This window comes from Dysidea avara, chromosome 1 (genome assembly GCF_963678975.1).
Source record: "Dysidea avara chromosome 1, odDysAvar1.4, whole genome shotgun sequence".
In the NCBI taxonomy this organism is placed as follows: domain Eukaryota; kingdom Metazoa; phylum Porifera; class Demospongiae; order Dictyoceratida; family Dysideidae; genus Dysidea; species Dysidea avara.
In genome coordinates, this window is record NC_089272.1 from 48,609,495 (window position 1) to 48,623,470 (window position 13,976).

The 13,976-nt window shown below is 37.6% G+C and overlaps 1 protein-coding gene across 1 annotated transcript; it reads right to left on the reverse strand.

Annotated features, from left to right (window-relative positions):
- Positions 1-3,319: 3,319 nt before the first annotated feature.
- LOC136247189 (E3 ubiquitin-protein ligase TRIM71-like) lies at positions 3,320-8,608 on the reverse strand. The gene is made up of 4 exons (XM_066038831.1): positions 8,087-8,608; positions 4,830-5,374; positions 3,446-4,499; positions 3,320-3,393 (listed from the first exon to the last, which is right to left on the reverse strand). Exons 1-3 carry the CDS (start codon positions 8,606-8,608, stop codon positions 3,641-3,643), a joined length of 1,926 nt encoding a protein of 641 aa, XP_065894903.1. The 3' UTR covers positions 3,320-3,393; positions 3,446-3,640.
- Between the last annotated feature and the right edge of the window lie 5,368 nt (positions 8,609-13,976).

The window sequence follows — 13,976 nt, forward strand, 5'->3', positions numbered from 1 at the left end:
ATTCCTAAAACTGCTCAGTATTGATTAATGAGTGGTAATTAGTTTCGCTCTACCGGAATTGCAACTTACAAAAAGCAAGTGAGAACATCCAACATATACATCACTTAATGGATGGTTCAGGTATATGTATTAAGTTATGGTATCTGAAGTTCATGGAATTGGGTGTGTGTGAAAGATCTCCTTTTTTGAAAATATTATTATTATTATGTGACCCTATGGTAGACATTAGAGGTATTTACAATTCCATGTGCAAAGTTAAACACTACTTCTTTATGTACATTCTGTTATATTTCACTAACAGAAACATGACCATGGCAACTATGTGGAGTTGGATGACAAGACACTTACAGTCATGTCAGTACCAGTACCAGAAGTAACTTATTCACATGTGAAGGTTGACTTGAGGTAAATACAGTAGTACAGTGTATACTGTAGACTTAAAGTGGGAAAATGAGTGGCCATTTTTTAACTTTGGCAAGTTTCAGTAAATTTTTTTGTATGCCGACCTAGCTACGTAAATAAATTATTTAGTTTTGTGTGGTCTTTGGATTAAATGGTGATTATTAGGATTGAGAGAAAATGCACTTTGTTGATGGCTTAAGCTTATTTCTTTGCATAAGTTTGGTATGTGGCCTGGCCTGCCCACTTGGTAGGAAATTCCACTCAAATGGTCCCATTTTGAGAAGTGACCGTGAAGTTACTTACACATGAAAAAATAATTGTGTATTTGTTTTCCCAGTTAAAAACACAATGATGTGGTGTGCCAGCTTTCTTTGGAGCAGTCCACTCCACTGTGTGTCTTGTTGTTTGTGTATTCAGTGTCTATACATGTATGGATGTTTGTTTACATAATTTTTTTTCATTTACAATATAAACAAGAAGCCTCCAGTTGCTTAGCTATTAATAATTTTGAACAACTATTTAATCTGTTGTTATTTTTGTTGCACTTATCCTTGTCTTGTTGTAGCATTAAAATGATGGTGTGCTCTAATTGGATGATTGGATCAGTAAAAATGGTCATGGTCAGTGTAGACAAACTTGTGGTCACATGTCAACAGGAAGTGTATTTAATGGACTATACTTTGGGAAAGATTGTAATAACAAGTTAGTGTGACTTGACTCTTGGTCCCCATTAGTTCATGGTAGGGTAAACTGTTACAAATCATTTTTGTCTGTGTGACATTAATAATGGCAATGATTGTGTAGCCACCATGTATATTAACAAGTATAATAATGACTAAGTAAATATTGTACATAATTATACAACACTTGAAAGGTTTCCACTAGTACTGCAGCTAAGTGACTGTTCTATTAGAGTAGTTGATATTTACCAGACTGCTTAGAGCATGATTTTCAGTCAGAATAGTAATAATGATATTATGCATGTGACTAGATCTGCACATGCAAGAACCCAACATGATAGTGCATTTTTGAATTTCATTTTATTACACTTACTAAAGGAATGTTCAACTGAAATTTCAGTTCTAGAAACCAAGAATTTTTGAAGTTACAGTGCTACAAAGTGGTAACAACAGAAAATTGTGGCTGGATTTGTGAAAAGGTACCTTTTCCACACATTTTACATGTCAGCAAATGAAACATTATAACTTTTTACTCCTTGCACCAATTAAGCTGATTTTATATCAAACTATAATCAGATGTTGTGCCTTTTCTTACAGAAAATTTCAAACAGTTTTATGCCATGTGATAAAGAAGTTCTAAAGTTTCAAAAAATGGGTCAAAATTTGTATGTGAAAAAGCCGCGAGGTACCTTTTCGCAAATCCGGTTACAATTTATTTTTGTATAGTGATGTAAATAAACCTCATTACTACCATATGATGAGAACGTTTGATAGTTTAAAGGTTAAATTAGTTGGATGCTATTATTTTGGCAAATGCTTGTGCCATACTACATTGTCTCCATCAATTTTACTTGGATAAAATTTGCTTTATCACATGCAGCATCAGTAATGTTTCCCTTAGTTAACTAGTTTTTGTATTGTATTGTATTAATGCTTTACAGTGACCAGCACTGAAGGTCTGACAGCAACATGTGCTGCAGCCTTAGGATTACCTAACCTAATTTCAAGGACTTAGGCTTAGTGACTTATAAGCTGAAAAGGTGTAACGTTTATACAGTGGAACCTCAATTATCTGAACCCCTTGGGACCAGGAATGGTCCATAAGTCTGAAAAGTCTGTGTCTCAATAACCTTAAAATAGCACAAAGAAAAAATTTTAAAATACTATTATTTTTAACTACCCTAATAGAACAGTCATTTCCGTAATTCGGTTAACCGAGAATCCGTATAAGTGGGGTCCAGATAACTGAGGTTCCGCTGTAGACTACTCATAAGTCATAAATCCCATTAAGGCTGTTTCCGTATAATAATTACGTACACGAAATAAAAATTAATGATTCATTCAATTCTCAAATATACAGAAATACAATTGTCCAATTAGTACAGTAGTGACCACACCCACTTCTACAGGAGAGTAGGATCTGGTGATATTGGTCAGTATTGGACACTGATGTGTTTAAAATACATTAAGCCAATCAGAATGTCTTAGGATTACATCATCTACTACATGTGGTAATGGAGAACTAATAAACTGCCAAAAATCCTAACCAATAGACCATGTTCCAAATAACATCATGAAATAAAATGGCTGCGGCTATTTGGGGGTATTTTAACAGTTTCAAGTGAGAGTTCCAATGGGGCTTAATAAGATTCAAATTACTATTCAATCCTGGAAGAAAATATTGACCTGAAACTAACAGGTACAATATAGGGGTATAAAATCTATTTTCTAACGCAGGGTTAGAATTTTTCAGCTGGTTTTCAAAGTTTAGAAGAAATACTATTGTTCCTTTGCTGTAATAACCATCCTGGTAGTTTCACCTCTACATCTTGTTTGTTAGGCCTCTATATCAATCTTCGAAATCTCGATTGCCATTGGTGATAATAATAAGAGTTCCCAAATAGAAAATTCCTGTGACATCATTTGGAATACGGTCTATATCACCAGACCCTATACCCTAGTGTGGAGGTGTGGTGTGGGTGTGAGTAGTCCGTGGGTAAATAGGAGAACATGTTGTAACACCTCCTGAATTAAACACATTTAAATTACACATCCAAATAGGGTAGTACACATACCTTATTAAGGTGAAGACTGATTTAATCACTTGACAACCACAACAAATCCCTCGTGTAGATGTCACTACACTGGGTGGATCACATGATCAGGACACTGGTGATTTATATAGTTCACACATTGTCAAGTTACACATTTTGATTACTTTATTCTGTACACACAGTACAATCTGATTGGCTAAAAGTCTTCAATGGCATCATTCAAGATGATCTTCATTGTACACATCTACTTTCTCCACCTGTTTAGAAAAGACACTTGTACGGCAGCTCTTCATCATCATCAACACTTACTGGTCACTTCTGGTAACTGTTGTTGTGTGGTTGTCATGGCTACATAATAACAACACAAAACAACCACACCATCTCCCCTCACACACTAATATGTACCAATCAACCTCTCTAGTTAGAATAATTATTATTGTCATGTAAACAAGTAGTAACCATGGTAATAATAGATTACATCATACAAACACACAAAATAACAATTTAACTGATAACTTGTAGTCTCTTGTTGCCATACTCCACAACATAAACACTACCAGTAGAATAGTTCATTGCTATACCAGTAATACCACTAAATTCTCCTTGTTGAGATCCCCTCTTTCCAAACTGTTTTATTAACTGATGGGTGGGGCTCCATACTCTAATTTTATTGTTATCACCATTACAACCAGCTATGATGTGACCATCAGGGCTAACAGTATTGGCATATGGTCTATCACATGTTATCCTACTAATAAAACTGCCAGTATGACTGAAGAGACTAATATGATTACCAGAAAGGTCACTAACTAACACTCTATTGTCAGTATCAATTGCTATTCTAAAAGGATACTGAAATTGTCCAGGGTTGGACCCTTTACTGCCAAATGTAAATGCAAATTTATCATCTTGTTGGAATACCTGGACCCTGTGATTCCTCCCATCTACAACATACAACATTTTATTACTACTGAAGACTAGTCCACTAGGACCATCAAACTGGCCATTCTTCTTCCCTATATTGGTACCAATTATTGATAAGAGTTTTCCTTGTAGGGAATACATCTTCACTTGATGACTACTACCCCAGTCACTAACACCTATGATGTCATCCTTACTGACTGCTACACCAAAAGGATTTACCAATCTGTTGTCACCACTTCCTTGTCCAATCACTGCTAATAAGGCAAAGTTACAGTCCAGCACAATTACACACTTGTTAGTAAGATCAATAATGATGACTTCATTATTAACTCCTATAGCAACATCACCGAGTTGACCAAACTTGTTCCCTCCATAATGAGTCATCACTTGGCAGTGTCCTTCTCTCATCTTGCTGTAGTCTCTCAGTACAACTGATATCCTACAGTAACATGACAGGATCACATGATCTACTGTACATTAATAATACTGGTGACATCACTTCCTGTATGTACAGGAAATGAGATAACATTATAGTGGAAAGTTTGAATGATAATCACTTGTATGTTTTGTATGTATGACACATTGTATGGGAAAATAATACATGTATAGCTATTGTATAGTAGTGTGACTGTATAGACTGACTGTGTAGTAGTGTTAATATGTATAGTCATTGTGTAACATTAGTATACACTAACTGAATAAGTATAATACAATCACACCTCACATGTTATCCACAAAACACTCTAATAGAACACACACTATTCCTTACTTGTGAGGACTGCCTGGGATGTGTTGTCCATCAACTGCAATTGATATCATGTGATCCCCAAAAGTCCTGGGAGTGAAGGATGCTGTATAGTTTCCACCACTAACATCCTTGACTGGTCCCACTACTATGGCTTCTCCGGTTTTGGTGGTCACGGACACTTCTACTTCACTACTGCAGTCATCAACAATGTCACCATTGTCATTTCTAAGTGTTACTGTTAGTGACGTCTCTTTGTTCATTACTGTGATTGCTGTAGGGAAGGTCACTTCGCACTTACTGGGGTCCGGAGGTAGAAATCCTCCCAACTTGGTCACCTCCTCACAAAGATGTTCCACTTCTCCATACTCAACTTCTCTTTGTTCCTTCATTGCTGGTTCCAGTCTTGATCTCTTCTTCATTATCATCAGGTGATCTTGTCGTCGCTCCAGTATCTTCCTCCTCCTAACCAGTTCAGTGGTAGTCACTTTGTTCTCTCTTGTCTTCTTCAATAGCTCCAGACAATTCTGTACTTGTGTCCATAGTAACAACAACCTCTCCAGCTGTAGCTAATATTAAAACAAGAACAACAATAACTGGAGACACATCTTTACCACTACCAATCCCAGGAAGAACTACTTTGTAGCATAATATTACTGATGTTCGCATTGTTGGTTTAGCTTTGACTATCAATTTCAAGCCAGTTTCAAGCCTTTAAGTCAGTACAACAGATAATGTGTTTGCTTTTAATTTCTCTATTAGAGAATGCTAAATGGTAGGTGGGAGGGGCTCACCTATTACACAAAATCATGTGAATTGGTTTGGTATGTAAACCTGTATGGGGTTATAAATAAACTTATAATTAAAAGACCTTGCATGACAACAACACATGTTATTTGCAGTAATTAATATCTAATCCAAAACAGCCAAGCTATAAAAAAAGAGTGCGGCCCTGAGAAAGGCTATGGTGAAAAAAGATGTGAAATCCAAGGTGGCGGCCAAGAAATGGCTGTGATGGTAGGTTAATGGTAAAAATTTTAATAACGACAATTCAGGTGAATTTGGTGCCGCTTGACCTTAGATTTCACTTCTTTTTGTATTTGTATACCCAAAGCCCTATGGCTGGCTTTAGGGCTTTTAACCTATCATTTTTTTCTTTACTACAGGAAGAAGAAAAGATGAAGCAGGGTGATTTCTTTGTAGCTGACTTCTCTGCAAGGTGATCCTTCTAGCTGATCTCTCTACCGGATGACTTGTTTGCAGCTGAACTCTCTACAGGGTGATTTGTTTGTAGCTGAACTCTCTACAAGGTAACTTCTTCTAGCTGAACTCTCTACGGGTGGCTTGTTTCTAGCTGATCTCTCTATAGGGTGACTTGTTTGTAGCTGAACTCTCTACAGGGTTATTTGTTTGTAGCTGAACTCTCTACAAGGTAACTTCTTCTAACTGATCTTGCTACAGGGTAATTTGTTTGTAGCTGAAGTCTCTACAGGGCGATTTGTTTGCAGCTGAACTCTCTACATGGCAGTTTATTTGTAGCTGAACTCTCTACAATGTAACTTCTTCTAGCTGAACTCTCTACGGGTGGCTTGTTTCTAGCTGATCTCTCTACAGGGTGACTTGTTTCTAGCTGAACTCTCTACAGGGTGATTTGTTTGTAGCTGAACTCTCTACAAGGTAACTTCTTCTAGCTGATCTTTCTACAGGGTAATTGGTTTGTAGCTGAATTCTCTACAGGGCGATTTGTTTGCAGCTAAACTCTCTACATGGTAGTTTCTTTGTAGCTGAACTCTCTACAATGTAACTTCTTCTAGCTGAACTCTCTACAGGATGACTTGTTCCTAGCTGAACTCTCTACAGGTGATTTGTTTGCAGCTGAACTCTCTTACATGGTGGTTTCTTTGTAGCTGAACTCTCTACAAGGTGACTTCTTCTAGCTGATCTCTCTACGAGATGACTTGTTTCTAATTGAACCATCTACAGTGTGATCTGTTCATAGCGGAACTTTCTACTGGGTGATTTGTTTGCAGCTAAACTCTTTGCATGATTGTTTCTTTGTAACTGAACTCTCTACAAGGTAACTTTTTCTAGCTGATCTCTCTACAGGGCAATTTGTTTGTAGCTGAATTCTCTACAGGGTGATTTATTTGAGCTGAACTCTCTACATGATGGCTTCTTTGTAGCTGAACTCTCTATTAGGTACCTTCTTCTAGCTGATCTGACTACAGGGTGACTTGTTTGTAGCTGAATTCCCTACAGAATAACTTGCAATGTAATATAACTGAGTAAATTATAAATGCAGCTGAATGCTTTATTAGGGTGACTGTTCTATTAGAGTATCTCGATCTCGCATTTGCTGCACGTAGTTGCCTTTCGAATCATAACTCAGTGATTTGTGATGCGATTCTTCTGTACTACTGCAAGAACTTTCTATGATAATTATTCCAGTTACATACTGATTTTCAGCTCGTTGCTCTAAGCGGTTTGCCTGGTAGACACAAAAACTAATAGTTTTTTTATTCATAAAAATCGATCGCGTAATTTTGAGACAGGTTGGGTTTTGTGTCATATCTCCATGGTCTTTATCCCGATTCCTTTCAAACCACAAAAAGGCACTCCTACGATGGTTGCTCCATCTACATATCTGATTCCTCCAAGGGGTTTACCCTGTAGGCGTGACAGACCTTCGACCTTATTTTACGCAAATAATTGGTCATAACTCCGTGAATGTGCATCGGATTCCTACCAAAGTTGGTATGGAGATCCGCCTTAATGAGCCCTTTAAGTGTGCCAAATTTCAGCCCAATCCAAGCACGCATTCGTGTTTTATGGCGAATTTTGCGAAGTGTGCGAAATGAAGATGAAGAAAACGAAGAAATTAAAACGAAATTTTGTTCGCTCGTATCTTGGAAATGGCTGGAGCGATTTTCTTCAAATTTGGTATGTAGACTCCCATAACTGGGAGTCTACATACACTTTAATGTTCTAGCAAATTTGGTTCCAATCGGATAAGGGATCACAGAGCTACATAGGTGTGAAAATTGCATTTTTTTTCTTCCTGTTAATATACTCACGGTGTGGTGCGCCGACTTCTTGGGCCACACGACACACTACCGTGTGTCTTGATATTATAGTTTAAACATAAAAATGAATTGATTTGATTGGTCGAAATCTTGTGCACGTGATTTTGCTGGTATTTGTTGTCACACAATATCTATTAGAACTGCTGTATTATGTTTCTGATACTAACTGTGTGTGGCAGATTAACTACAAAATAATACCTTTAGTGTGTTCTCCCTCTTGTCTGCTCCTTTGGTAATATCTGTTATGACTTGTTCTTCTCGTTCATTGATGACTTTTCTAAGAGCATTAAACACCTCCCTTGTCCTCTCCATGTTGTGCTCCTTTCTGCTCCTAACACGTTGTCTCATTTCCTTCACAACGGACACTGCTCGTTTCGTCTCTTGCAGTAAACCCGTCATGTGACCCATAGCTTCTCCCAGTCTCCTGGTTTCTTCATCAGTCACACTTGTAATGCTAGTACGCTGGTGTGTTGAGTGACCATGGGAGACACAATCTCTACATAACTCAGTTCCACATTGTCTGCAGAACACGTCAAGTTTTCTTCGTGGATGATCAGAACAATATTTAGAAACGGGCGTGGTGGCGGGATACTGCAACAAAGCGGCGCATTCTTCGCTACAGTTAATAGCATCTTGAAGTTGGTCTGGATTATCAAAATGTTCCATCAACACTTGACACTTCGCCACAGAAGACACGGAAGGAAGGAGAGCAGAAGCCATTTTGACGAAACGCACGGCACACCCTTTGAATAAGCAGCTACTAGGCGCGCATAGGAAAAATTGAAGTTAAAGAAGTCCGGTCTGGTCGCAGCAACTGTTGTTGGTCACCAGGTCGTGTTTAATGGAGTACTGATAACGAAATGACAGTTTGTGTGTAAGTTTTTAATGTGTATCTGTACTCATTGTGAGACTGTATGGTATTTATTTATTTTATTTGTGTATACTATATGCTGTGCAAAACCACTTAATGAATCCACCACACCCGGCTACACCTTTGGAATTTGTGTGTGCTGTGCAAAAATCTCAGTAAATACATAGATACTATAGCTTAGGCCACTTTAACTTAATTTCATGTTTCTCGGGCCCGACTGACTCATTTAATTTCTTGGAACAATGTATATGTTAACTTTTAAAATCACGAGTTTGGCCACATGAGTGGAAGGAAATGGTGTCGATGTATTGCTGGCCTTCCGTATCAGTAAAGCGCGGAGCGAATTTGGTTATTGCAAGAAAAGATTTAGCTATTTTTACTTTTGTTGTAAAATAACTTGGCACATGAAGCTATTTACTTTAGGGGTGTGTATATAATACTGCATTAAAATATGTATTATTCTTTTGCATGGTTTTATTATACTGTGAGTGACATGTTTAGCTTGATAATAGCTATGTGTATAGTTTTTGATTGTGGGTTTTGAACCTTCTGTATCGTCTTGACCCTTGACCCACTGTAAGAGCTAATTTGTGGCCTTGACCATTGACTTAGAGTTTGACCGTGGTTGCAGATCAACCTACACAGCAAGAGCCTGAGTGATACCCCCTTGCCATTCCAGACCCTTTTTCGGAGCAGGCGCTTATAATTCCAATCGATAAACGCTGTGCAGAGAAAAAACGGTCTGGCCATGCGAGACTAGTATCTGTGCTCATTGCTACGTACTGTATGTGAGACTGTGTTTGTTTTGTTACTTACAGTATGATTAAACCTGTCCTTTGTACAACCCTGACCCTATACACCACCATAATGTAGAACACTTATGGCAGTCATTTACAGCCTACCAACCTAGGAAATAGTCTGGTAACACCCACCTCTTTGTATTATAGCGGAAGGGTCTGGTGACCATAGTATATGGTACTTGTGCTACTATCAGAGCCAATCAAATCACATTATCCAGTTTAAATAAGCATGTGACATAAACCATGTAGTTGTGCCATTAATAACACAATAACATGATGACCAAATTAGAAAGCAGTGGATAATCCCCAAGTGAGACTCTGAGATGCACACACAGTAAAGACTTTTGTTAAGAAGTATAAACTTTCGTGCTTTCTTTGCCAAGTTACAAACTAAACAAGTAATACTATTATTACTTTGCAGAGGCGGATCCAGGAGCTGGCAAGGGGAGGGGCACAAACAGGCTAAGTTGTAGGTGATTGCAGGGAAAGCCAGATTCTCTTGTTAGTTGCTGCATTTTCTGAAGCAGCAAATAATCACCTCTAATAGTGTCTCACTGTTGATTTTTGACATTTTAGCTTTTGCAGATGATTGCGAGGTCTTAAAAGCTATATAAAAGGCTATGGATCTCTTAAACAGCAGCAACATGATAATTATTTTAGAGGCACTTGGTACGCATGTAGGTGCTGAGGACAATTTCACAACTAGTTTGACTTTGGTTCACTTCGGTTTCAGTTAAATTTGTAATAAATACTACATATTTTCATTAGTTATAAATTGATCATTCTTGCCCTGACATAAAGTTTAGTATTTTAATCAGAAGTACATGTATGGCTCCTCCACAAAGTGAGAGGGGGGGCGTTTGTCCCACATTCCCCATCCTGGATCCGCCATTGCTTTGTGCACACATTTGCATTCTGGTCACACAAGTGCCATATACTATGGTCACCAAACCCTTACTCTATTTGAAGGGGTGGACTACTTAGGAAACAGATAAACCTTGAGACTTGGTCTTGATGTCTAGAACTGTATCTGTACATTATTGTAGGCAGAGATGACAGGTGGAATAGCTGTCATGTTCAGACACTGGACAAAACACATATAATACATTTATATAGACATCAATATAGTATTGAGAACATGTTTTGTAGTGATAAGCTGCACAAGAAACCTATAATAACTGTGTAGAAGTCTTTCAAGGTTATTTCTCCAGCTAAAGATATCAGTGTTCTGTGATATAGTGCATTTTGTGTATCACATATCACCATCAATAAACTGTTCAATATGATACTGTATCATGATACTATAATGAAGTGGTCATGGCTAGTTATAACTGGCATATTAGCTAATAGTTGTAACAATATCCAATTTATCTGTACCTTAAAGAGCCGACACTGATTCTACATTCACTGTGTATGCATTTTAAATTTCTTTATTCAGTGACGCTGATAAACTACTGATGTGACAAATAGCTAGTGTGTTCTGATATGATTTTTAGTACGGACAACAGAGTTGCTGTTAAAAAGCACATCTCTACCTGGATACCTGCCTCTATTACAACACCCAGACAATTTGCTACCACATTCAGCTCTTCATACCTAAAGTGTAACAGCTACTGTTTTTAGAAGGCCCAGGTAAGAATGTTTAACCATAACAGCAGCATTTATATGTGTGTGTTTGTATGGCTTCTCATAGTATTGCATGCCACAGGTAAATAGAGAGGCTTTCTATTTGAGTATCTAGATCACTGTTACAGATCTCGAAAAGATATCCTTACTTGAACACCATACTGCTATGCTGTAATAGTTGTTGCTCAGTTGTTGCTCCTCAGTTGTCCTCATACAAAAACCACTACTATTGTTTATACATGTTCTTGTATTTCACTAACAGAAACACCACAACAACAACTATGTGGAGTTGGAAGGTTTTGATGACAAGACACTTACAGTCATGTCAGTACCAGTACCAGAAGTGACTTATTCACATGTGAAGGTTGACTTCTACTGAGCCCCAATAGACACAATACAAACCCTAGGGGTTAAGTGGGTATTTGTTAGATATTCACACATAGCTAGGCTTCAAGGGATATATACAATATGCTTGTTTTGTAAAAATGCTTAGTACAACTCATTACTATCATCAAAAAATAGTTTACACACAATTTGTTCTGACATTAATATCAGCCACTCAACTATTCTTACAGGTGCAAATGACAACAACTGATTCTAAGCTTTAAAAACTGTTTATTTTGTTCAGTATCTGTAGTCAGTTACACTAGTTGATGTCACTACTACAGTACTTGCTAGAAGTAATCATAGCACCATCCACCTTCCTTCTTTTCTGCTTTTAAATGATCGTGTGGCTTGAGATGATTGGCTTTAAAGTATATTGTACCAATACTAGCTCGCCTATTAAAAAGGGTAATAAAATCGCACGATAAAGGTTGAACAAACCCCATAATAATATTATAAGGTACTGTGTGATTAGTTGTGGTTGAGGATGGTATGTTAATGGGATGACATAAGAAACCCTATACTCTCTGAAGTGGTAGTTATGTTAGAGTTAAAGCACCACCGCGCGTGTGTATGGAAAATACAGTACGAGGGGGTGGGTCGAGAGGCTAATACAGCACGAGACAAAGCTGAGTGCTGTATTTGCCTCGAGACACCCCCCGAGTACTGTGTTTTTTGTACACACAAGCAAGGTGGTGCTTTAAGTGTTGTATTGTACTTCCTGGTCACGTCTGGTTGGGAGCGATTTTCTCTAGTACTCAAAACCGCTGCAATTTTCGGTGATAAGGATATCAGTAAGTGTTCATATAATCTATTTCTAGTCGTAGAACAAACTAATAGGATTAGTTTGGCTAGTTTTAGTGATTTACAATGTAACTCACATGATCAATTGTGCTGTCTTAGTGGAGTCATGTTTAAAAGCTTCGGGATCAGATGATCAGTAAGTGTTTATACAATCCATTCCTAGGGCGTCTGGATTCAGTGGAATGGAATGGTGGACTGGAATGGAACGGTACTTAGGTAATTTCAATTAGTGGTCACCGCTTTTAAAAGACCACCTTCTAATAAAGACCACCTCTTTACAAAGACCATTTTATTTTAATATCTGAATTGTTGTTTTAGAGCCATATAAGACAGTCTTACTGATGCATTGTGTGCCACATGTTATGTCCCCTAGAAAAGCCAGTGATATCTGATTTATGATACAATACAGTAATAGCTATATACCTCATACAAAAAACAGCTTGGCTATACAAAAAAATATGTGTCCACGAAACTAAAAGCAACTGGCAACTAAAGGAGCTAATATCTAGAAATGAATGTCAATATATACTGGCAACTAAGTATAATTTACAATAATCTTGGTCCTTTATCATTGACTTGTGCAGTCTGACTGTATTAATTCCCTAATTGGCTAGTAAATTGGTACCTTTCTCAATAGTCCGGTGTTGTAGAGGAGAAAAGAGGCAGCTAGTTCTAAGTCCTTGAATTAGGTTAGGTAATCCTAAGGCTGCAGCACATGTTGCTGTCAGGCCTTCAGTGCTGGTCACTGTAAAGTGTTAATAATAAATTACTAGCCAATTAGAGTTACAGGGAATTAATTAGGAATGTAGCAAGACTGTACGAGTGAATGATGATGGACCAAATTTTTATAAATTATAGCAAGTTATTTGTCAGTATTTCTTAGCCTTACCAAATAATAGCTCCTTTAGTTGTCAGTTACTTTTAGTTTGATGGGGACGTCACTTTATACAGCCAAACTGTTTTTGTATGGGGTATATTGCTGTATTACAAATCAGATATCACTCTGATTTTCTAGGCATGTAGCGCACAACTGATCAATAAGACCATTCTATGGGGATACACTCTAAAACAACAAGATAGCAGCACTTTAAATATTAAAGTAAAACGGTCTTTATAAAGAGGTGACCACTAATTGAAATTACCAAAGTACCGTTCCATTCCACCATTCCATTCCAGTCCACCATTCCATTCCAGTCCACCATTCCAGTCCACCATTCCAGTCCATTCCACCATTCCATTCCACTGAATCCAGTTGCCCCCCATTCCTAGCTGTAGAACGAACTCGTAGGATTAGTTTGACTGGTTTTAGCGATTTACAGTGTGTTGTTTACGTAACATTCCTTAAATTCTCTGCATAACTGTGCTGTATTTGTCCAATTAGCTGCATAACTGTACTGTATGACTCATACAGTACAGTTATGCAGTTGATTAGTACTGTATGGACAATACGATATGCGGCATCGCTTTGATCCTCCCACACAAAGTACAATATGTACATATAAGGTCATAGAATAATAGTGTTTATACTGTATGTAGTTGTATCACTTATTGGTGTGTAGTGTATGGAACTTGTTAAATGTGAGAGATTTTGAAGAATGGACAC

What these genes read in the sequence shown, in the direction of transcription:
- LOC136247189 (XM_066038831.1), bottom strand. Translation starts at nt 8,608, where the DNA reads ATGGCTTCTGCTCTCCTTCCTTCCGTGTCTTCTGTGGCGAAGTGTCAA. An exon ending in AGAGGGAGAACACACTAAAG is followed by an intron (nt 5,375 to 8,086) that starts GTATTATTTTGT and finishes TTTTAATATTAG; the next exon opens with CTACAGCTGGAGAGGTTGTT. An exon ending in ATCCCAGGCAGTCCTCACAA is followed by an intron (nt 4,500 to 4,829) that starts GTAAGGAATAGT and finishes ATGTTACTGTAG; the next exon opens with GATATCAGTTGTACTGAGAG.